Source organism: Colletes gigas, unplaced genomic scaffold, assembly GCF_013123115.1.
Source record: "Colletes gigas isolate AHSC1104 unplaced genomic scaffold, ASM1312311v1 Colletes_gigas_Sc00022, whole genome shotgun sequence".
In the NCBI taxonomy this organism is placed as follows: domain Eukaryota; kingdom Metazoa; phylum Arthropoda; class Insecta; order Hymenoptera; family Colletidae; genus Colletes; species Colletes gigas.
Genome location: NW_025106651.1, coordinates 3,396,224 through 3,423,148, shown reverse-complemented (window position 1 = coordinate 3,423,148; position 26,925 = coordinate 3,396,224). Strand labels below are relative to the sequence as shown.

The following is a 26,925-nucleotide window of genomic DNA, read 5'->3' as shown; positions in this document are numbered from 1 at the left end:
TAAACTATCTTTTGTTTTAACTAGCTATATGTCAACACTATATGACTGCAAAAGAGCAGCAAAATCTATTGACTTTAAACTTGATTTTATAACTGCTTAAGATAATTTGGATTATTCATTTGTACGCCTATTATTTAAGAACAACTTTTCCTACATCCGTTTATCTTTTTACTTATCGAATGACTCTCCTTTACGAATGAAGTGCAATTTACCGAAAACTGTTAAATAATAGAGCCAGTTTCGTCGACTAGAAAGACGGGAAATTTAAAAGGAACATTTAGAACAATATCGTCCCTGACAGAGATCGCAATGTTGCAAACGCCATTGGAATTACTCGGAGACCTCGTGGAATGAAAGTGCGTTTCGCGCAATCTACGGTTCAGAAATGGGTCGCTGGGATAAAAAAAAAACCAGTGCAAAAGGAGAATAACACGTTGTCGAGCGAGCACGTGCGAAATAATAAATTCGACGCAATTGTTTTCCCGTATCAATAAATATACTATCTGCGGATACGACGTTTTTTCCTCTGTTGTCGCGTTTGCACCCGACGTAGCCAGAGCACGAAATGAATTGCGCCGCGTGTCGCTTGCTATTTCTGTTTGTGATCTGCGACGCCTACGTGAAATTGCTTTGCGTCCGATAGCGTCGTATTTACGCAATTCTTCGGTAGATTTCATCGCCTTATTTCGTTGTTTCGTCCTCTTTCGATGCTGTCCATTCCACCAGAAGTGATTCGCTTGACTCATCCGCGTCGAGGCAAACGAACGGTGCAAATCGAGCTTCTAAGAATTTTCAGGCCACTTTGCAATAGATTACTTTGGATCAAGGTTTCTCAAACTTCTCATTACATTCTAATTTTTTTAACTCTCTGTGTACACGTTTAGGAATAAGTATTTTAGCCATTTCTATTTTATCTAGTCATGGAAAGTTGATTCTTGAAATACTGTATCGTTAACACGTTCGTTTGAATTTTCTAAAATGACGTTTCGCTATTCCGACGAATATTTTTTATCCTAGTTCAGTGAACAGGCATAATTCTTATTACTGGTCAAAAAAAATTCGCGTTGGATACGAGCTGTTGGATTTCAATACCGATGATCAATAAACGCGGGGTACGGGATTGTTGAGAATCATGTGAAACGTTTTTACCTACGTTTTTGCTTTTGGGAAAATATTCCACTGAACACGAAAAGGAGGATATGGTTTCAGCACGATGGTGCACACCGCATTTTGCTGAAAATACGCGTAGGACATTACGAACAAAATTTTAAAATAAATGGATTAGACGTGGCGATTCTGTTTTGTGGCAACCTTGGCCACCAGATTTAACGCTGTCAGATTTCTTTTAATAGGATTACGAAAAGGGACGACTATTGCTCTTGCGATAAGGGAAGATATAAAAATATAAAGACCCATTATCCGCGCATTGATCATACCATTCGCGTTATCAAACGTTCGAAGCAATAAATATCATTATAGATATTTAATAAAATGATTCTCTTTAAAAAGATATTAGTCTATTAGATATTGTTTTTATTTTTTGTATTTCAATGATTTGTATAGTCTGTTATCTGCAATTGATTTATTTATATTATAATCATGCAGTCCCAGTAAAGTCTATGTTTCTTGTCTTTGAATACGTTCGAAGCAATAAATATCATTATAGACATTTAATAAAATGATTCTCTTTGGAAAGATATTAGTCTATTAGATATTGTTTTTATCTTGTATTTCAGTGTTTTGTTTAGTCTGTTAACTGCAATTGATTTATTTATATTATAATCATGCAGTCCCAGTAAAGTCTATGTTTCTTGTCTTTGAATACGTTCGAAACAATTAATATCATTATATACATTTAATAAAATGATTCTCTTTTGAAAGATATTAGTCTATTAGATATTGTTTTTATCTTGTATTTCAGTGTTTTGTTTAGTCTGTTATCTGCAATTGATTTATTTATATTATAATCATGCAGTCCCAGTAAAGTCTATGTTTCTTGTCTTTGAATACGTTCGAAGCAATAAATATCATTATAGACATTTAATAAAATGATTCTCTTTGGAAAGATATTAGTCTATTAGATATTGTTTTTATCTTGTATTTCAGTGTTTTGTTTAGTCTGTTATCTGCAATTGATTTATTTATATTATAATCATGCAGTCCCAGTAAAGTCTATGTTCTTTGTCTTTGAATACTGCCCTAGGTATATATTCGTAGTCGAGTTTCTCGTATAACTTCCAGCACTTTTTCCACTTCTTGATATATTATTTTCCCAGAGAGGTTGTTTCGTTTCGTATATTGTCTTACTGCTATTATTTTGCATCCTCTTACGTTGTCTATTGTTTCTCGTGCGACATGGCATTTCCTGCATCTGTCAGACTCTATGTAAATGTTCTTCATTATGTATGTTTGGTAGTTTCTTGTGTCAACTACTTGCTCTTGAATGGCTCTTAGAAAGCATTTAGTTTCTACGAATAGTTTATCATTTTGTAGACACTTGTAGGAATCTTGTTTATTTACCCGTGGCTTTCGACTTGCGTTATACCTTCCTTTTTGTTGTTTATAACCTGTCGTAACTCTGTACGACTGAAAAGAGTCGCGCTACCAATTGTGCTTTTTGTCACACGTATCTTTCCATCGACGTAGACGTAGCTGTGTTTTCTTGTTCATTAACTCTACGGAAATTTACCATTAAATGTCACAAAAGTTTCGTCAAGCTCTCCCTACATCTGAGGCCATCTATCATTCTAATTAGGGTAACAAGTTCCGTAAGCGTGCAAAACCTGCTTGAAAAGTTCGAGTTACGCTCGGGGACCTTTTCTTGCGTGGAGTTCGTTATAGAGGTACTTTATCTTCCGAACACGTATTTTGAAACTCACAAGAAGAACAGGATACCAAACAGTCTTGGAAGGGACTATCTGGAGGAGTAGCAATCTCCATGAGAAACTGGGATTTGGTCAGTGGTAGCTTTTGAATATTTTTCGTTCGATAGCTTCTTCCTAGTAGAAACTCTACGTGCAGCAATAGAGCTGGAGATCTTTAGAATCGCTTCAATAGTGCCTAATATTGTTCAAAACGACATGTTTTGGACAAATCTAAAGTTTCTGGGTCGATTTCATATTTAGCCCGTTCCTGTACCTGGACTTAAATAACGTTTGTGGAGAAAAGGTTTGTTCTAACAAGTGTGTAGCGCGGAACGTCATTAAAAGTTTTAAGGTCTTAGCGCGGAAATTTTTTTTATTCCTCTAAATAATATGCTTCGTGTTTTCTCAGAGCTTGCAGGCTCCCAAAGGCTCGAGGACCACAGTTTAAGAAACACTGCTGTAGAACAATTGAATCCTATTTGAAAGAAAGATATTTACGCCAGCCATTTCTGTTACCGGGTTATAGCATTTAATCCATGATATTTTATTTTTATGTCAATTAAAATTTTATTTAAAATATTTATCTGAATTTACAAATCTATATTAAATGTGTTAACTACTAGCATTGAACTAATTGTTTCGAAAGTAGTCAACACAAAACACTAAAACGATGGATTTTGCCTTTGAGATTTCCTTTGGCAGACTAATTCTATCAATATTCATATTTTGTGTAATACGACGATTTCACTTCCAGGCTAATAATCTTTATATTATCCAATTAGAGAAGTTTAATCCTTCAACGATGAAAATCCCCCTTTCCTGCTAATTGTAAGTGCCTTGTGTGCTCCGAAGTATGTTATTTCTTACCGTGAGCGTTTACCAGGAATATTATATGTTGAAACGTAGATATCGACGTAGAACCAACCATTAATTAACAAATTTTTTCAATTTTTGCAAACAACTATAAGTTGACAATGACACTTTTAGATTAAAACCATTAATATAAAAAATTGTTAAGAAAATTTATGTACAGGTCAATTACAATATTTGGTAATTATACAACAGAATCATAAAAGTCAAATTAATTTGTAAAAACTATGAAATTTGTTTTTTTATACACTTAGTGTCAATAATTTCTCCATGCAATCAATTTTTTGCGACCTTCAACCTGTGGTAACTTTTTAAAAGGAGCACCACATTTACGGTTTAATAAAAGAACATATTGAGTTCTAACATATTGAGGCAGAAATTCATAATATTAGAAAGACATAACGTTTTCCGTAGAGCTTGACACAGAATTCCGGAGTGAGCTTTACTACTTAAACTTTAAACGCGTCTCCTTCGAAACAGGTTTTTTCACATCGTACTGAAAAATGACGTTTTAAAAAGAAGACAATTCAACGCGTACGGTACAGTATGAAAATAAAATAACACATATTCTACTTTTCTCCCTATAAACTAAACTCTTTTCTGAATATGTACCTGAAATAATTGTGAACCCAATAAAATGCTTGATTAAAGGATCTACAATTTCCTCGGACGAAAACATTAACCAACGTCGCGTGAATTCCAGTTTCTTGTAATATCTAAAAGTTATTGGAGTCTTTGTAGGAGTAAATTATTTGTAAATTCGGTGTATAGAAAATCGGACAGGCATTATGGCTGCGTGCAAGGGGGCAATATTCGATTCTATTTCCTGGGGCGCTGAGAGCAAACCGCGAACGAAATTCCTTCCATCCCGCAGAATTCCCGCGAAGAATGCGTTCGGTGGTCGTTTTCCGTTCTCACGCCTTGCGAACCTCACTTCCGAAAGCGTTGAGTGTCGATTAATGAAACGTCGAAGGAACCGCGAACCGCGTTGCTTTGCGCGCGGCGAAATTTAATTTCGGTTCATTGTTGGCTCGAGCCAGCCAACGCAGAACCTTTGATCGGGCCACGCTTGCTTATTTTTTTAATATTATCCCGGTGGCTCGTCGCACGATGCAATTACATTTTTCCCCGTAAAACGTTGAATTTCCTGTATTTTAAACCAATTTTCCAGAATTACTTTCGCCTTGTTCGAGAAATTCCTTTGACGTCATCGCGGAACTCCCCACTCCGCTATAATGTAATTAATATTTCCCATACGCTCGCAACTGCAGTTTTAATTGCATCCACCTTTCTTACTGGATAACTGTAATTTCGATTAATTGTTTATTCCGAGAAACGTTTATCGAATTCATAGCAACGGATCGGCGGCGGTAAAAATAAAGTAACAAAAATTTCTGTATTTAATGAGAAATATCATTCGCGATTCGATATTACTCGGTTTTATCCCACGGAAATTCAGGAAATTAAATTCAAAATTTAAACCAATATTCCACTGGTTGCTATGATTAGACTGCGGATGTTTATGCAAATGCATATTATTCTAGGAAATAGATGAAAGAGTGAACCTTAATTGAAAATGGTTTGCAATTCGAACATTTATTGTAAATTAATTGAAGTAAATTAATTTTCGATATTAACGTTTCTGTTGATTTAACCTAAATTTATGAAGTCGAGATCAACCGAATATCATGGTATATATACCAGTTCGTTCAATTGATATTGACACGAGTTACAATAATATGAAACAACAAATATGCAATGCCATTTAAAAAAATGAAAATGACCTTGACTTTTTATAATAAAAACATTTTCTTTAGCATTTTTTATATCTAGATTTGTAACTGACCAGAAACTGATAAACTCTTGTCTGAAACATTTTTTCATCAAACTATTGGAAGTGACAGATAACAGACTATTATGGTATGTGCCCCACGCTGTAAACAGGGTGTTCGGCCACCCCTGGGAAAAATTTTAATGGGAGATTCTAGAGGCCAAAATAAGACGAAAATCAAGGATACTAATTTACTGATTGAGGCTTCTTTAAAAAGTTATAGAAATATTTCCGGCCACCCGGTATATTTCTTATCGTTGTGGAACTGTAAACATTAATAACTTTTTAACGAAGCCTCAATCAACAAATTAGTATCCTTGATTTTCGTCTTATTTTGGTCTCTAGAATCTCCCATTAAAATTTTTCCCAGGGGTGGCCGAGCACCCCGAATAAAATGTATATTATTATTATTATTATTATACATACATATACACAATAATATACGTCATTCGAACACTGTTAAATATTTTGTGTACATATTATTATTAGGCTGTGGTTGTTTATGCAAATGCATATGATCCTAGGAAATAGATAAGAGAGTGAAACTTAAATAGAAGTTTATTTCATTACTAGAGGTCCTTAAAAATATATTTTTTATATGACAGGTTTTACCGAAACGAATTTTACGAGGTCAGATTGTTGAAGAACATCTTGTAATGTTGAACGTTCGTTCTCAACTTATAAATTGACTTTAAATGACAAACGTCATCAACTATCTCTTGACAATATTGAAAAAATACTCGTAACGTATTGTAATTTAAATTATGTTTGATATTTATTATCGATATTATTATTTATTTATTATTATTTATTATTTTTAAGCAATAAAATTATTGGAACATATTTTGAATATATTTTGCATATTTCTGTATATTTCGACATATGTCATATTTGATTTAAATTAATAATATGACACATATTTGATATATGTTACTTACATATTTTGACATATTTTATTGACATAAACCTCTACAGTCTAGCTATGATTACCAAAAATAAAAATAATTTGGTATTTACATACACAATGGAGATCAGTTTCAACCCTGTGGCCAGAATCACGTTTCTATTGTAGCTTCAACTGCAATTCCAATTCATTCCTGAAAACACATATTTCGTTGAATTAAATACGCCATTTAAATTAATAAATTTCCTCCGAAATATAATTACAGATTGTCGATACTGACATGAAAAGTCTAGCGAACCGTAATAAATTCTCTACCGTTTTGTGAATGCATTAACTCCTCGTTTCTCTTACCTTCGCCTAAAGTCGAGAGCTCTGTTATTATAAACTGAAATACCCGGACACGATTATTTTCACACTTCGCGATATACCATTAAATTTCCAGGCCGTGCGTAACAAAACACTTTCCCTTCTGCGATTAAAATGGCGATTAAAGTCCCCGAGCGCGGCCAATTATGGCGAGCCAATGCTGCAAAACAAAAGATCATCGCACACCCTTGTCGTGCGCGTTAAGACGAGGGGAGTCGAGCACGCCAGAGGGTCGTGATGGCCATTCAATTCTCCTGCTTGCAAGGTTTTAATCAACTTAGACCCAGAAAATTTATAATTGTTTCGAATCGGAAATTTCCCCCGCTTTCGCAAACGATTTAAAACGATACTCGAATATTCCACAAAATTTCGTAAATGTAAAATTTTTGTTCGTTGAATTCCTGGTATTTTATACAATTTCTAATTAAAATTAAAAATTTCAGGCATATTACAATTCGCACAAGATTCAAAAAATGATCGTTAACGAGCATTGTATTAATAACAATATCGTTCGAATGTACCTATCCCTCGAATCGCTCAAATTACATTGGCAGCTACCCGGATCGCGATTATCGATGGGAAATAAATTATTTCGTATCGCGTCGTTCGAAAAGAGGTAAAATATTGCTATTACTCATAGGATGACCTGACACAATGGCACCGACGTACTTGTAACGGAACTTATGGCAGTGTCAGGTAGTTCGAGCGGATTCGAGGTTTTACGATCGGATTCCCGTGCGCTGAACAGTCACATTCGTCGGTGGCTGGACCAGCATGCTCGCCTGGCGTAGAATATTTGCGAATATATATCGAAACATCGGTAGATCTGGCCAGATAGCCATCTATCCGGGCGAACGGCGTCGCGGTGGAGCGTGCCGGTACGCGCGTACGCGTGGGTGGTGGGTTGACAGCATTGCAATGTGGTCATTGTTTCAGTGCCCCCGGATATCCTGGACTACCTTACCAGCACGGACATGGTGGTGCGGGAGGGGAGCAACGTGACGTTACGGTGTGCCGCGACGGGCACCCCGGAACCGAAGGTCTCGTGGCGTCGTGAAGCAGGAGGCACGATCACCCTGTCAAACTGGCACGAGGGTACGTACTCTCCAGATGGTCTAAAACAGGGCTGAAAACCTTCCACCCTTCTTATCCCCCCACCCAGGTCTGATGAACTTCTTTCCCTTTCGTCAATTAGTCTCGCTGCGATGACAGATCGATTGGGAATTCGGTATACAGTGAGCAAAGCTGAACACTCACACGACATTTTAACGAAAGTAATTTTTGATTCAATATTTGCATGTATAATACGAAAGAAACAAAATAGTTAGTATTATTTACAATCCATTGGCTTTTCGAAACGAATTTAACATTTGTGATGTCAATCTTTTTGCACCGAAACTGATTTTTAGGAAACATTTCACATTTTGGTACACTTAATATGGGTTTGGCCACTATGTAATTGCGGATTTCACTGATACATAGCTTTAGTTGAATTGTTACGTATTTGTATGAATTCGAAACATCAAATCCATGTTGTTTTCTGATAGTTAGTACTTTAATCATCATTCAGAAAATACATTTAATCGATCCATCGTGTAGTTTTTTTTGGCGTTGGTTGAACAATGAAAACTCAAAACGAGCATTTTCGTCATATTTCGTTGTATCACTTCTGCAAATAATCCATTTTTAGAATGATTGACAACTGGAGATGAAAAATGAGTTGTTTACAATAATGTCAATCGAAAATGATCGTGGAGCAAGCAAGATGCACCAGCTCAAACGACAACCAAAGTTGATATTTATGTGTGTAAAGAACATTATGTTATCAGTTTGGTGGGATTACAAAGGAATCGTCTACTTTGAACTTTTACACACGCAACTAAACGATCAACTCAGATGTGTACATTCAACAGCTAACTAAACTGAATAATGCAATTTAAGAAAACCGGCCAGAATTGATAAATTGTAAAAATACTGTGCCTCATCATGACAATGCAAGGCCACATACATCTTTGGCCACTCGGCAAAAACTAGTGGAGCTTGGTTTGGATGTGTTGTCACATCCACCATATAGTCCTGACCTTGCGCCGTCAAATTATCATTTGTTTCGTTATTTGCAAAACTTCAAAGGTAAAAATTTAAATAATGATGATGATATCAAATCACACTCGGTTCAGTTTTTTGCCGATAAAAACCAGAACTTTTATGAACATAAAATTATGATGTTGCCTGAAAGATGGCAAAAGGTCATTGTTAAAAATGGACAATACGTTACTAACTAAAGTTATTTCGTTCCATGAAAAATTGCCTTTAATTTTATTAAAAAAATCTGCAATTACTTAGTTGCCAAACCAATACTTAGTCCATAAACCTTTAACCTTGATAATTGCTTCAATACGTTTAGACATACTTAATACTACATTTTTGCAATATTCTGGTACAATAGAATCGCATCAATATAACGTCATGGAACCATTATCTAAAGATATAAAAAATAACATCATTTTCCAATTAATATTGAGTTTATCAACGCAAGTAATTGCTAGAAAATTTGCTGTTAGTCAGGGAGTTGTACATAAAATGCGGAGAAAATGTAATGAAGTCCTCGTATCTTTTGGAGATCGTCCAAAATTATTATCTTGTCAGGATAAGAGAACATTGACAAGATATATTACTTCAGAATTGCAACGACAACATCAATGATTGCAAAGCTATTAGAAAGCGATGTTTTAAAGGAAATTAGTAAGTGGACAGTTCGAAGAGCATTAATAGAAACCAATTTTACAGCAATTGAGGAAAAAAGTACCTGTCCCATCAAAAAAGAATATCACGGCCCGTTTGAATTTTTCAAAAAAACATTTAAGAAAGAATATGGAGCAATGGAAAAAAGTAATTATTGCCAACGAATCAAAAATCAATCGAATTTCATCGAATGGACGTCGTTGATTTAAAAAAAAGCAAGATTTATCGCTCTTTTACCGCGTTATGTGAAGCAAACAGTGAAATTTGATGATAGTTCACTTATAGTGTGGGGGTATATTACTGTAGGGTTGTTCAGTATATCGAATAGAAGGTACAGTGAACTAGTATACGTGATGTTGTATTCCAACTCCTAGGTATTGTGCGAACAACTTGATGAATTTGGCTGCAAACTCAACTATTTTAAACCATAAAATGGTCTGCTCAAAACCCAAACATAACCCCGATTGAAAATGTATGAGCATACTTAAAAATGAAGTTAGAAAATAAATGCTCCCTTAACAACGATGACTGATTTGTAGCAAAGAGTGCAAGAACAATGGTATTCTATTACATCATAGTATTACGAAAATGTAGTATTAAGTATGTATAAACGTATCAAGGTTAAAGATTTATGAACAAAATATTATGTGTACCAAAATTCGAAATGTTTACTCAAAATTAATTGCGGTACAAAACTGACCACACGAAAAAAAAATTCTACAAAGCGAAATAATAATGGCATCGCAAATGTTAAATTTGTTTTTAAAAGCCAGAAGATTGTAGACAATACTAAGTATTTTGTCTTTTTTGTATTCTACATGCACATATTGAATAAAAAATGATTTTTGTTGAAATATCGTACGTGTATTCAGTTTTACTCCTCACTGTATACTTGTAGAAGTCAACTGGTAAGGACCGCAAGTTCCTCAGTCCTGGTCTAAAAGAACCCCACTATCAGAGTCCCACACTAGTTATGAGTCATAGCTGCCACGCGGGCCTTGGTCCCACCTCTGTTGAGTAGAGGGGGTAGTCCCACTGCGCCTGCGCGGAACAGAAAAGTGGGGGTACAGGCCTCGAGCGACACGCGAGCCGCCAATTCGTCACCTTTAGTCTAAGATGGCTCCTACAGATCCTTGCACCGAACTCTTTGTCGCTTCTGTTCGCGATCCAGCAGAGAGGAGTTCTTCCTTTTTTCCTTTTATCTGCACTAGTCTTCTTTTCTCCGCTCGCATTGTTACTCTTCACTCGCCCTTGCCTCGTTCCGCGTATATTGCCACTTTGCTCGTAGAGAAACGCATACCTTACACCGGTCCTCCTGCTTGGCGAATAAAGGCGTGACAGACGGTTCGGCCTTATTCCTTGCTTCTCTGATTGCGCCAGATCTTTATTGCGAAACTAGACACGTCAGGCGAGGTTTGACAGCTGGATGAAACTGTTTCTCCGAGCCCGTGCGCTCCGTAGATATGATCGCTCGATACTCGTTGGATAATTGACTACTGTGATTTGGACCAAGCGGTCTTTAATTAGCAGGATCCTGGATTTAAACGATAACATGGAGATAGGACTGTGGAAATGTTTTAGTCGTTTCACTCGTTCAAGCTCTACTGCAATTAGTAAAGGAATTTATAATTTTGCAGATAGTTGTCTTTTTGATTGCTACTACAATTAAATGATTCTCGACATCATTTGAGTAGCCACCAGATACGAAATTTTATATTTCTTTTACGAACAAGTATTCAATTTTAATATTGTGGCCTTGATTAGTTCAATACTTGGGCAGAATTGAGCACAGTCAGTAAAAGTGTCTCTTTCGGTAAACTTTAACAACGTCGATGAAAGTACAGTTTAATTGAGTTTATTAGCCAGAATGAGCCTAAGTGAAGCATTATATCAATAGAATTCAATGGATAAAGTGCTTTCGCTTTAATGCAATGACAGTTATGCAATAAGTTTTATGCAGGTAATTAGTAAGTTTTGATACTGCTAATGGAATTAAAGTGTCGCTTCAGTCGAATTTGATGACGGACGTAGAAACAGAATTCTGCCCCAGCAGAATCCAGTCGTGTGAAAAGCAGCGATCGAAACTTTTGTACAATTCAGTAGAGTGAGCAAGGGGTCTGTGCGAGTGTAAAATTTAGTAGAGTAAATAAAGGCAACTTTCTACTTCCCTATACTGGGAAATTTAAATGAGAACATTTACATTCTGCCATTTTTCACAAATATTTGAAGGAAGGTTTCGTAACGAATGTAAACGAATGTAACCCGTCGGGAGAGCACAATTTTTCCGAGTGATAAATAAATCTTTTCGAGTTCCCGACGATGATCGATATCTACGCGACAGACTCGTACGTTTCGTTACAATTTGTCTCAAGCTGTTTTCGTTGTTCTCGTCCATTACCAGTGATTTCATTCATGCATTGGCCCTTGTATGCGGTGAAGCTTTTGTGGTGTAATTGATGGGCATACGGTTGCAATACATTAATGTACAGTGCCAACAGATGTACTGTCAGTCATTGTCTTCAATTTCATGAAACACCATATCGTGGATTTAACGTCGTTCGATATCATACGTGCTCAAATTTGAGCATAATTGAGATCGTTTAGACTACGGATTTTTGCTTTTATCTACGAAAGTGATACGCTCGATCATTGATTAGTTTGAAAAAACCGAAATTCGGATAATTTGAGCACCTGAATTTATTTTCATAGCATCGAAATATTAAGGACATGGCTAATATAAAGTGACATGTTGAAAATTTAAACGCGAGTTGTGCATAATATCCGCAGAGTCCCCAAGTTAAATAATCGAACTGTGACAGTTTGTTTTGTGAACGAAAATACACTGAAAATATTATATAAATGTTGATTTCAAACATATTCAAAAATTATGACGGTACAAATAAAAGTTATATCATATTCATGGCATGAATATTTACTTACAATTAATTCTTCATATCAAAATGTCGACTGCCATTGACACTGATTGCAAAATTGACACGGTTAAAAATTTTAATTCAGCGCTATACAAATTTCGTGACGATCGTGCAAATGTCTCTGAGTGCATCGTTGATCATGCCAATCAATTTCTGTTGCATATTTATTCTCAATCGCTTCTACGATTTATTTATCTTTGATCATACCTAGTATGTGATGTATCAAATAAACATATTACAAACATTACTTATTTTTTTATTATAATGTACAGCAAGCTAGTTACCGGTTTCTTTATTTGAACAATTTTATAATAACTTTTAAACGAAGCTATTTCGAGCCTATGATTACAGAATAGTGTCATCTTATTTGGATTCACAGAACTTCCTGGCACAGTTTGATCGTTCAACTTGAATACACCCTATGTAATGACATATACGCGTTCAGCAGTGTTCAAACTGTGATTAGGTTTCCATAGTCTGTTGTCATGTCCTTTGCAACAATCACTGTTCTACATCTTCGAAGCATTGACTCGCTAAGGTGATTAATGCATTGTTTCGGAATTGATGTTCACTTATCTTTTAAAGATTGTGACAGTTTGTTTTTCTTATTATGTTTTCTATTACTGCCGCTATTTCTAGTTCATCTAGTCAATCTTTGATGGAATTTAGGTCAGCTGATCGTGCTGATCAAATCTTTTACGTTTCTAGTACGTAAACAATCTATTACCACCTTTGCAGTGTATTTATACGATAAGAAATTTTATGACACTGATACGTTCAAATAATTTAATACTGTCTAAACAGTGCGACATCAAATCACTACATACAATTAATTCTTAATTCTTGCGCAGTATCAACTACAGTTTGCTGAATGTTCGCTGTACATTTTCTTCTTATGAGATTATGCACTTACGCTGTGGTTTTACATGCTCTACTGCATTTTCGACCATCTCGCAGACTGGGTCTAAATTTGAATTTCTGAATTATATTATTCAGTTGCTTTATTAACGTTAACAAGCTAACAATTTAATTAAATGATTTTTTATTTCGAAACAACTCATTACAACATAATTTGTTTCAATAAAAATTGAAGATTAATTTTAAGTTTGTCAATTTATGCATTTTCGACCATCTTGTAGAGTGGGTCTAAATTTGAATTTCTGAATTATATTACTTAGTTGCTTTATTAACATTAACAAGCTAACTATTTAATTAAATGATTTTTTATTCCCAAACAACTCATTACAACATAATTTGTTTCAATATAAATTGAAGACTAATTTCAATTGTTTGAATTTAGTTATATTTAGCTCGTAAGTCTCTAATCACTTTTCTATAATACTACTTAAGTTTCAAAGTTCTATTGTTTCTATATTTATTACTTTGACTTTTACGTTGTGTCAACCTCGTATATCAATTTTGAGAAAATCCTTTGGTACCAAAGCTATCGTGTCTTTTTCCTTTTTCCCGCCAGTACGGAATCATTACTGGGCATGAAGCTATGCCCAGTTATTAGGAACTTGTGTTCTACTGTGTCAAAGATTCTATAAATCACCAAAAAAATCACGCGGTTGCAGAACTTTCCAAGTATTATTTTCAAACGTGTCGAATTTTCTCGCATTTCGTAACCAAAAAAAAGGAAGTGATGCTTGTTATATTACAAACAGAAATTATTTTCAGTAATTTCCAAATATTTTTAAAATACTCTGTCGCAATCAATAAGTGTTTACGTCTCGAAAAGAACACGATCTCTTTCTATTAATAGTAGAAAATGAACCCAAAATTTTGCGACTGAAAAATTCTGTACAAGATCTAATTCGATGTAATTTTAGAACTTTGGTGCTTTTTTAACCAATAGCCAGTGAAACATACTTGACACGAATCGTTTCAGACAAGCTTCTCAGACAATAGCTCTCACGATCTTCCGACGAACGTATTAATCCCCTCCATTGGCCGGCCTACCAATTAAGCTTCGTTACATAGATCCTCAATTAATACTTCGATACTTCAATTATATAAACGAACGGTTGTAGCCGCTGGCTAAAATCGCACGAGTAAGGAACTTGGTCCGGTTGTAGAATTCGGAAATCGATATGCTCGGTGCGGAGATATGCAGCCTTATCTGCTCGTTCGGGCGAAATCGACGCGAAGAGGGGCTTCTGTTTTTGAGTTGTCAAAGCGTCGGTCGTTTTCTCCGTCCTTTCTCCCCTTAATTACCATTCCGTGGCTCTAGTACGAATTACTCGGTCGCCTCGCCTTCGTACGCTCTTTGCTCGATACGCCATTTCTCCGATTCTCCCGTACACCTTTCTCGCCGCCATCGCGCCTCTGTTCAACCCTGTTCCCTGACTAATTGTGCCCGGAAGTGCAAGGGACGGTTTGAATTGTACCGTGTACAGGTGCGTAAGCAAGAGGGTTAACCTACCCTTTCCCTCGTTTCTCCCTTCTCACCTTGCATTTCACCCAACCTCCGTTCTTAACCTTCAAACTCTTGTCCCTTTCGACCTCAACTCGAATATCAAGACTCTGAATAGAATTTCACTTACGATTTAGTCCTCGTATTTTAAAATAAATCGCTAAATTATTAAATATACACATCAGATTATTAAATATTTAATATATAACAACTAAGAGAGAAGTATCGATACTGGTCAAAGTTTCATTCAACTTCTAGAATCAAAAATTATTAACCTCATCAAGGTTTTAAACGGTCACATGAATTAGGACCAGACATGGGACCTGAACCGTTGAAGTTGTACGGATATAGTGTCTGATACTTTTGAATCTGTGTGTATAAGTTGAAAGATTGACGACTCCAAAAAATTGCAAGATCAAACTTCAAGCAATGTTTACCGATCGTAAAAATCTTTAATGGTTTCGAATATATCAAATACCTATTCTTGCAACTCTAAAAATTTATAAGAGCTCCGAAGAAGTTACGGAAGTCTTAAAATCTTTAAATTGCTTGACTGTCTTCAAACATTCGAAGCTTTTAAAGACGATGAAACCTCCGGAAGCCTTGAAAATTTTGATGGCTCCGAAGACGTATAAAGTCATGAAATTCTTTAAGGTTCTGGAAATCGTATCAGGTTTCGAAAGACTCGGATATCCGAAGATCTCTGCTGATTGCGCAAGATTCGAAAGTTGTGGAAGCCTTAACAATGTTGACAGCGCGAAAACTTTTACAAAGTTTTGTTTTCGCTGAGAACTCACTACGTTTTTGAACGCGAGTCTTGACAGCCTAAACTATGCTGCGTCTTTTTCGACTTTCGAGCGTTCGACGCGGATCCGTTTCGAAACTATTTCTCGTTTCTCTAATTTGCAATGAATTAAAATAAATTTACCAAAATGGCACGCATTTACTTTATCGCAGTCGATTCGACGTAAATTTAACTCATTGAAAATAAACAAATTAGAGACTAAACTAGACTAATGCTCCCACGAGATCCATTTCCAAATCTACAAATAAAATAGAAGAGATCAAATTTTAGAAATTATAGTCTGTGGTTACGTTCGCGCGGAACTGTATATTTACTTTACATTTCTCGAACGGTCTCTGATATTTAATTGTCGAATAGCATCTTTAACCAGGTCTAATCGAATACTTCGAAAATACCGTAAATTGAATGTGCAAAACCTTCAGATATTCGGAAAGACGTTGTAACGGGGTTATCGAATCTCACGTTGGAGTATTTTCGTCCTTCGTCGTTGCTACGAGGAATGTAAAAGCAAGACGAAAGGATTTCCCGCGACAGACGAAAGATACGAATGAATTTCCGGTGATTTATTCACCGGATGAATCTTTTATCGTCCGTGCTCGGTTTTGAGGAATCGTTTTAAGCATTTGTCGTTACTTCTTTTATTCTCCTCATTCGCTTCCTGTTCTTCAGCCGTCGTTTCCGTAGAACGTTCGATCGCGATTCCATTAGGCGATAAGTAGGGTGAAAAATAAAATATTCCGTCGGTCTTGTACACCGTTTTCTCCTCTCTTGTCCGTTCCTGGGTTTCGTCATATTGCAGCTGGCGTATGAGAAAGCTCTGATAGAGAAAAATGAAGAACAAAGTCTTCCTTGTTGAGGATTCCTGTCAGTAATTTCAGAACAGTTCGAGACAATGCTTTCGTAATTACCTAAGGGTGAACAGCTCGACGCGTGAAATGAAATTTCAACGGGCTGAACATTCTGTTCGACCAGCGTTTAAAAAGACGTGCATTTTCCGTTCGTTTGTGGCGAATGAATGCAACGAACCGTATGAAAGGAATGTTCTTTTGACTAATTACAAAGGTGCTTCTCTTTCCATCGTGCGTTTAGTAGAATTGCGCTGTGTGGCACGATTTCGGTATTCTAAGATAATTTTGAAATACGCAGAACGCAGAGTGTCCCATTTAACTTGATTTTGACGATGGGGTAAAATATTATAGGAACATAATTTTTCTTTTGAGAGGTATAATAATCAATATTTTAGAACGATCGAAGCGAATGGACGTAATTAATATTCTGGATGGAAATTATTTAATCAGAAATTCTGGTTCCTACACTTTACAGAATCTGTTATCTCTGAAAAAATTTGATATCCTTTCCTCCATTCGGACAAAGTAAATTTTCATTCAATTTCCATTGAATATCTAATTAAAATTCCATAAAGCGAAATTTCTATAATTTCTTTCCTTTATTTCCAATTAATCAGATCATTTGGCGAAGGAATTAGAATTTCTTTTCATACGAAGCCTTCATTAATTAATTCATTAACTCTATGAGCCACATTTGATGCGTGATCATTTCTGGGATAGGAGTAGTTTGTACTTTCTAATGTGTTTGTCATTAGTCAGAAGGATCGAATATTCTATGAAGCTGAAGTTTCGTACGAAGAGTCTCATTGTTCCAACGATGCATCAACTACTTACAAATTAACATCCCCTGTTTTTTAAACATTACTTTATAAATCTTTTAAAATGATTCCCAAATATCTGGACAAATATTTTCATTCTAATATCAATAACAAACTCTTGAACACAGATTATTTCTCTGACGTACTTACTTTTGACCTTCAATATCTTCGCAGAATTTATATTTGAAATTGTGGATACTAACCTTTGTAATACTGTTACTGGTTGATTGTTATTAACAAACACGGTTTTCTTTCGAAAATAATATGTTTGTTCGTTATATAATTGGCTGCGCAAACATTATCAGAGTTAACGCCAATTGTTCCGGGGATATTTGCGTCGATCAATTTAAACGGAACACTTCGAGCGCATAGTAGTATATGTATTTTAATTTCGGGAATTTTCGACGGATCTAGTTAAATCGGTACATAGTATAGCTGTTCGAAACAATTTCGAAGTCCAAGACAATTAATCGAGGTACACTGAACCATAGTTATTGATTAAACTCCGCTGCGAAATTGTGAAGTGTGTTCACGGCGTTGAAATGTAATGAAATTTACCTAATTAATTGTATTGTCGATGAAGCGGCATTGATGCGCGTTAGAATAAAATTGGGCATTCGTATTTGTCCAACGGTGAATACGCGGCGATGAAAATGCAAAAATTGTTTAAAAATAGCTTCGCTCGTTGTTCGTTCGAGCAACAACAAAATTTACAGCGCTTTCTGTAAGATAAAATTGTAACGGAGAAAGTAAACAATTTTGAACGTGTGGTTAAATTGTCGTAATTGATTTCACTTAGATGTATGGCTTTGTCTAATTTTTTAAATTTCAATTAATATATTTGAAAAAAGTTTCCAACGCCCACGACTACACAACCCCTATTCAGTAGGATAATCGAGGGACTACTGTAACGCAAACGCTACAGTATAAACGTAATCTTAGCGAACGTACACACTTTCAAGTAAATCTATAGACATATTCGAGGTCTTAGTTAAACTGTACACTATATCGTATAATTTTCGCTTAGCCCAACAAACGTACATATGTACTTGTTACCATATCTAATCTTACTGGTAAGATTTAGGAAGAGCATATCTTTAGACACAGAAACGAAATTCCTGTCCAACATGATTCCCCGATGGTCCAACTGGTCTTGAACGGCCAATTAAGTTAGAATCAACTCCAGTTCTCTCCATTTTGCTTCCAACAGTGTGGAAAATCTCAATCCACAATGGACGTCTTCTTACACACCGTCTCGTTATAATGATGTAGCAGCATAAACGCTTAGAGTTGGTTACACTATTTACCTGTTCCTTCGGGTAGTCTAATTAGATCTCTCGGCCGCGTTTACCGTTTTTGCCTGCGAGGCTGTACTATTTGTGTTCAGCATATCCCTCTCTCAAACGACTCCTGGCGGTTTGAATGTTTACCAATAGATAATATAGTTGCAGCATAATTATTAAAAAATAAACCAACTTTACTTTTCACGAAAATATAGCGACCAAACTTTATAGTTAAAGCTTACGTAACGATGTAATGTAATACATACACGATTTCTATTACTCTATCTTGAACGTCTTTTCACGTCACAGATGTTTATTTTATGCAACGATAGTAGAAATAGTAAACATTACCTAATATAGAAAATAAAATTATAATAGACTGCCACGAATATAATACAAAAAGAATAAAAAAATGTTCATCTTCCGTTATTCTATTAAAGTATTGAAATTAGTTTCTACTGAACTGGACAAGCCACAATAAAAATCCCTCCATATTAATATTCGGTGAGATTTACTTTCACTGTTTAAAAAGAAAATTTATTTTCGCATTTACAAAGAGGAGTGTACGAGATAGGCAATTTCATAGCAGGTTAACACAGTATTCTTTGCGGAACCCCTACATTTCATAAAATCGTTATCCAATTTGCATCCTTTCTCGTCAACGGTGCTCTCTCACGTGAACCTACGCATGTTCCATCTCGCTGAACAAATATCGAAACCAGACATCGAAATGGATACTAAAAGCAGCGCAACATTGCTTTCGGTTCAATCAACCTTGAGAAATCATTGACCTAATATTTTCAGTTTTAGCGTGATTGTGCCTTATGTCGTTTTCGAGCCTTCCTTTGACTGCTGTTCACCAGTTTGACCCTATGTGTGCAATTCGGAAACTTATGAATGTTGGATCTCGTGTGTGCAGTCGAAACATAGCTGTTAGTTCAGGAACGTACGAGTCCTGACATTGTGAATTTTTTAGATTCTCCAGAGTGACTCTTTTACTAAATTATTCTTGAACGTTCTGCTCTTTCCAGATCAAAACCTAGAAAGTCTTTCATCTGACACTTGTACTGGTAAAGAATCAATCTTTTGGCTTATTAAAATATGTTATGATTCCGATGAGTCAGCAGTACAGAAAATGAAGTATAGAGACGGTACAATGAGTTCTACCAATCCTTTTAAAATTCTTTTCAGCTTTACACCCCCATTAACGCGATGAATAAACTTATTTATCTCTATTTTTATTTCTGTACAATTTTATGTTTGTTTTTTGTGAAAGTTTTTTATCTGATACTTCTACTGATAAAAAATTTTTGGCTTATTAAAATATGTTATGATTCTGATAGGTCAACAGTACAGGAAAACAATGAGTTCTACCAATCCTTTTATAATTCTTTTCACCTTTGCACCCCCAGTAACGCGACGAATAAAATGAATGTTTATTTCTGTACAATTTTGTGTTTGGTTTTAGTGGAAAGTATCGAGGGTTCGAAGCTGGAAATAACGCGGGTGACGCGTCTTCACATGGGAGCTTATCTCTGCATAGCTACAAATGGAGTCCCGCCGACAGTCAGCAAGAGGATCGTCCTCGTTGTTCACTGTAAGTAGCCTAAATCATACCCTTCTTCATACAATTGTCCGGTGAAACGTCTCTTATTAAAGTCGCGTCCGATAAAGAGGAAGTACACACAAGTACCTTCGAACCTAATTACTTACTAATTGGATTTTAAATTGATCCGCTCTGAAGCACAACCGAGGCACTACAGCCTGATTGTATTCCATAGAAAAGAATTATTCTGGTTTAACTAGGTTTAGAAAACCACGAATGTGAACTTTTATTTAAAAATTTAATTTTCTAAAAACTCCTAGGTTCGCATTATAGAACGGAACTAAATTTAAAAAATTATGAATAATAAACAGCTCTATTTTTGCGGGTCGGCCGTACGTTATGAACCGAAATCTTTCGAGAGAAAAATGGCGAGCAATTCATGACCGTGTCATAAATCTATCTTGTTACGAGCACTAACGATGTTGGATGGTGAAGAACGACTGTTGGAGAGGGGCGGGGGAGAGGGTATTAGACACGCATGCTCGAAAATACAATTTGAGGTTTCGCAAGGTGGCCGTGAATATGTCGCGAAAGCATAGCATATAACGACGCCACTTGGGACATCGTGAATGGCAGATGGCAGAGGACCATTGTTTCCGGGACGGAAGTGGTGCCTTAAATATTTTCTGCCCGTGGCGAAGCTCTGCTGTCACGAACCGACCTGTCGACACTGTCACGGATTGATTAAAATAACGGTTCTCGAAATCCCAACTTTGTGCTGAAATTGAACGTCATTTCGTAATCTACTCGATCTTGGAAACCATTTTTTTACATCAATATGAATCACATTGCTCATTTTAGCTGTTGACATATCGATATACATTTCTGTTTGTATACCGTACAATAGAGGGTGGAAATCGGTTTCTAATTTTTGTTTTTATAGGGTAGTTACAACTTCTATTGTCAAAATCATCGTCTGTTTTTAAGTAATGGCGGATATAAGATGAGACTATAGGAACTCAAGATCCTCCCTATTAATACAAATATTGTTCCATTGTGATTCTTAGGTGCATCTACGTAGAACTAAAATAATATGCAGGGTGTTCGGCCATACCTGGGAAGAATTTTAATGGGAGATTCTACAGGCCAAAATAAGACGAAAATCAAGAATACTAATTTGTTGGTGGAGGCTTCATTAATAAGTTATTAACATTTAAAGTTTCGCCCGTACTGAATTTTTTTCTAGAAAATACATAGGATTTCGGAGGTATGTATAATGACCAAAAATAATTGTAATCGACCCCTGCAACCAAAAGTAATTTTTTCAGAATGATTTGTAATTTCTTAATTTAATTTTTTAATAACTTTTTAACGAAGCCTCAGTCAAGAAATTGATATTCTTGATTTTCGTCTTATTTTGGCCTGTAGAATCTCCCATTAAAATTTTCCCCAGGGATGGTGGCACATGTAATAATATTGGTATTTCTTTTCGCAGTTCAACCGATGGTTTGGATTGAAAACCAGTTAGTTGGTGCTTACGAGGGTCAAACACTTGTATTGGAGTGTTGCAGCGAGGCTTTTCCAGGACCAGTAACTTATTGGACGAGGCCTTGGAACGAAACGATTGCAAGCGGTACGTAGAAACTAAATCCTCCCTCGAAAGAAAAAATTTATATTTTTTATTTTTTTAGCCCTTGTTTTTTACGTACTTGCGTACTTTAATAATTTGTTTGTTTCATCCGTTTTCTACCTTTGGAACGACGTCAATCGTGGCATCGGTAAAAATATTTTAGCTTGCCCAGTGAACGTATAACAGATTACGACGCTTAAAATACTTATTTTGACAAGTCGAACAAATTTAAACAGTGAGCAACATTATTAACATACCAATTTCCAGTCGTTCATTAATTCCAATAAACATACTCTGAAATAATAATATCTGTTGTGTTTTCTTTGCAAAAATTCTACGTTTCAACTTTCGTCGTTTCTTCGTCCAATCAAACGCGCGATAAATATTCAAGTTAGGAATGGAACGAAAGACTTCTATCGCCAGAATTATGCTGTTACAGATATCTAAAGTGCTTTACCCTGTATATTTAGTCGACGGTACATTCTTCTCCGTATACCGATGATAATCACGTTTCAAAAATTAGATATTCTAAATTGGATCGCAAAAGAAAAGAAACCGAATGATATTAAGTCGCGAGAATACGGTGAACATTTTAATCATGCGCTCTCAAATGTAATTGTTTCCTTTAGTTTGTTGCTGTGTTCTCCTCGTCGAGTAACGCTAATGCGGTGATCCCTAATTGTTTCACCCTGACGTAGTTGTTTCGCTTTAAACGCAGCCTAGACCCTTTGCGATAACCGTTGAAGGGCGAGCCGAAGTCCACGTGCGTGCCGTTTTATTTCCAGCCAACATAATTGATAACGCCGGAACGACGAAAATTAATAATAAACGCAACGACACTGACCCGCACGTATCTTAATTTTCTTTCTGTACATGAATTATTACCGTCTTTAATTACCACGAACGGTGTGGAAACATTTATTTCTGGATTAATTGATACGTCGACTGGGTTTTAAGCGCGGCAAAGTTTGCTCATGGCGTGACAGAAACTCGTTAAACTTACAGATTGAACGAAACGAAACAAACGGCAAGAAAGATGAGGATGAAAACAGGAAAGTGTTGAAAAGTGATACGAAACAGTGTTAAATTGTTTTGCGCGATGTCTGCCTTGACTATGACGGAATTCCGTGTTTCCTTTTCTGCCCGGATGTTGCAACGCGTAACGCCCATAAAGCATTCACGGAACGCAACAATTTTCGTCGAGACATTTACGATAAAAATTCGAAAGCGACACAACGATATAAATGCTTGATGGTATGGAACAATTTCGAGATTTTTGTGGTAACGATCGTGAAAATGTAGCACGACCGATAAATCCTTGTTTTGACGGTTAAACACGTGGTGTAAGGTTTTATTAAAAATGAAAAATCGCGTATCGGTCGTACATGCGTTTCCATGAAAGGAAAATCCTGTTCGAGGCGGCGGTGTACATGTAGAAATGTAATTGACAGCGGCTTTTATAACTGAGTGACCAGTATACTAAATAGATAGGATTTTTTTTTACTGCTGTTAATGTTTCACGGTTCAAGACCAAAGTAAATGTTTCTATTCCTGTCACATTGGTCAATAAATAACTAGCCGATCCGGGTGACCAATCAAGTTTAAATGTCATGGTTTGCACGGACTCCAAACTGGTTCAGATCAAAAATAAAATAAAGCGATAAGTGATTGACGAAAATGGAAAAGAAAGTGGTTGTGCTACATTCTATAAGTAACCAGATGGCTCGAAAGAATTTTCACAAAGGATAACGAAATTAGTAATTTCTAATTTTAAATAATCTGAATTTATAATATGCATCAAACAACAAATGTAATCCACATCTTAGATCTATGTATAACTACTTTCAAATGATATACACAGTACTATACAGGGTGTTCCGCATTTTTCCGTACACGCTTCAGCAGTGTGTTTTAAAAGTAAAACCAAGACTAAAATGTTACATAACAAAAAATCCATAAATGCTTTGTTAAGAAGTTATTGCAAAAATATAAACTGTGAAACTCGATTGAGATTCAGGACATTAAAATGAGAAAAAAAATGTATAATAAAATAAAATGAATTTTTGCAAGAATTCGATATCGTGAGTTTCTTTGCAATTTACTTAACATAAACTTCAACAATAGTTCAAAATTTCATGGCAACAAAAAATTATCATCGAAGAAAGAATATTTCAGCATTTAAGGAAAATGATAGAAACTCAACTCTGATAAAGAAATGTTTAAGTTAACCACATAATTCTACGTAAAAACTATTTTTTCGTGCCTCAACTAGCAGTTGTTCTATTTAAACAAAATTTTAGGAAATTTGTTTGTTTAGTAAATGAAAAAACAGCACATTTTATATTTTTGTCATAACTTCTTAACAAATCACTTATGAATTTTTTGTCATACAGGGTGTTCGGCCAGCCCCGGGAAAAATTTTAATGGGAGATTTTAGAGATCAAAATAAGACGAAAATCAAGAATATCAATTTGTTGACTGAGGCTTCGTTAAAAAGTTATTGAAAAATTAAATTAAAAAATTTCAAATCATTCACGGAAAAATTATTTTCGGTTTCTGGTTTCAATTAAAATCATTTTTGGTGAATAGACATGCCCTCGAAATCCTACGCACTTTCGAGAAAAAATTCTTTACCGAAAATATAATTTCTAACCACAAATGCTTCTTCGAAATTTCATGTACATGTTTAAACTATCATAACTTCTGAACGGATTGGAGGATTTTAATGTTTCGACATGTAAACAACCCGGAATTTGGTGCAGAAAATGTACAAATTCCAAGAATGTTCGATAACTTGTTGCTTAACCACGTAAAATGAGAAATACTTCATAAACATTGTCCAATTTTCAAACAATCATAACTCCTACAATAGTGAATATATTTCAATGAAATTGTTTTCTGAACTAGGGCTCATCGATACCTACAAAAAAGTGTTAGGCAATATTGCCGTATAGTGTCAAAGAAATTTAAATGAATTCTTTACCGAAAATCTAATGTGAGACCAGAAATGCTTCCCTGAAATTTCAAGCGTATCTTTAAAACGTCATAACTCCTGAACCGATTGGAGAATTTTAATGTTTCAAAATGCAAACAACGCATATTTTAGTGAAGAATGTGTAGAAATTCCAAGAATATTCGAAAAGTTGTTCCTTAACACCGTAACATGAGAAAAACCCCATAAATATGGTCCAATTTTCAAACGTCCATAATGTCTACAATAGTGAAAGTATCTCAATAAAATTTAATCTGGAAGTAAACCTCATGGATAGCTACAAAAAAGTACTAAACAAAATTTGCGTAGGACGTCAAACAAATTTATTAAAAATGAAAAACGACTTTTTCAGAGAAATCGACAGGGGGTCATTCTTCGGGGAAAAAAATTTCAAATTGTTCTGGAAAAATTATTTATGGTTGCGGGCGCCAATTACAATTATTTTTGGTGAATAGACATATCCTCGAATTCGTAATCATTTTTGAGAAAACAATTCTTATCCGAAAATGTAATTTCAGGCGAGAAATGTCACTCTAAAATTTCGTGTGTATCTTTAAAACGTCATAATTTTTGAACGGATTAAAGGATTTTAATGTTTCAAAAAGCAAATAACGCGTATCTTAGTGAAGAATATGTAGAAATTCTAATAATATTGAAAAAGTTGTTCCTTGACCCCATATCGTGAGAAGATCCCCATAAAAATGGCCCAATTTTCAAAGAGGCACAATTCCTATAATACTGAATGTATGTTGATGAGGTCAGGATACGAAATGATAAACTTAGACACAATTAACGAACAAGATAGAAATTTATATAAATGCAAATATGTCTGCACAGAAGTGTTCCGTTTGACATGTAACAACGTAATGCGACTATCGCTCCACGCAACGAAACATTCACGACGAGCTCGAACATTTACAGCTCGAACATTCTCAGCAGGCGATGACTGGACACTAGGGTGGAACGAAATATAGGGGCAAAATATTTTTTTATTGTTCATGGCTTCTAATAGTGGGCAAAAGTTGTCTTTTATAATGATATTTAAGCTGCCAAAGTTTGAACGTGATCAACAAATTTTTTGAGGTGCCGCAAGCCTTTCAAAAATTAATATTAACTGATTGTGTGCGGTTTTCGTGATTTTTTCAGTAATTTACAGTAATTTGCCATTTGTTTCCACCAGATAATTTTTCTTAATACATTTTAACGATAATCTTAGATGAGAAGGATTGGCAGTAGCTAATAAAAAGTATCATTTCAAAAGATTTCTTTATTTTCTCATTCACAAAATAATAATGAAAAAATTGATTTTAATGAAAATGTTAGATGTAATTAGATCATTAAACATGAAATTTTTTATTGATATGTCTTTAATTTAAACTGTTTCTTCGTTTCAAAAGAAGACATCAATTTTTGCGATTCGATCTTAGCCATTATGAATCCATCCCTTGCAGTTTCTCCACAGACAGCAGATGAAGCTTCAGTTACGCGTTTCACCATCCTCTCTACCGCTTGTGTATGACAAGGAAACTGTGAAAACTTGATTGGCAGATCTTTTTCCGTACAGTTTTTTGAAGTTATTTCTACCAGATGTCGTAGTTCATCTTCTTCAAATTGTTGTATCATCGGAGGCTCAGTGATTTCATAATTATGCCATGAAATTAGATCGACGTAGTCATTAGCGTTGAAGTTGATTACAGGAATTTTAAACTTCCTAATGCCTTCATTGTGAATGGTTCTTGCCTTCAAGATTCGTCGAAGTGCCAATTCTCGAATATTTTTGCGTTTATCTGTAAGCAGCCCAAAAAGAAGATTTTCAGGAGCAGCAAAATAGCCATTCCTCTGGATCACTGGGTCAATAATATCCAAAAGATGCCGTGGAAGGTATCGCGACAATTTGATCAGTCTCCATAGATGCTAAGAACCATGAACGCAAGACGGTTTGAGCTTAATATTAAACCAGACGGGAGCGTAAACTTTCATTACATATTCAGTCAAGATGTAGAGTTCTTCTGAAGGATTTTCACTACCAATGTACAGACGGAGAATGCGGTTTGCAGTTGTGAGCCATCGTGAATGA

General features: G+C 35.5%; 1 protein-coding gene across 1 annotated transcript in view; it reads left to right on the top strand.

The window, feature by feature from the left end:
* The window catches only part of LOC122401151 (lachesin-like), a 136,675-nt gene that overhangs the window by 83,314 nt on the left and 26,436 nt on the right, over nt 1-26,925 (top strand). The window contains exons 3-5 of the mRNA XM_043403111.1: nt 7,772-7,930; nt 20,149-20,277; nt 21,722-21,859. Of these exons, the coding sequence (XP_043259046.1) occupies nt 7,772-7,930; nt 20,149-20,277; nt 21,722-21,859 (426 nt within the window). The remainder of the gene's footprint in view (nt 1-7,771; nt 7,931-20,148; nt 20,278-21,721; nt 21,860-26,925) is intronic.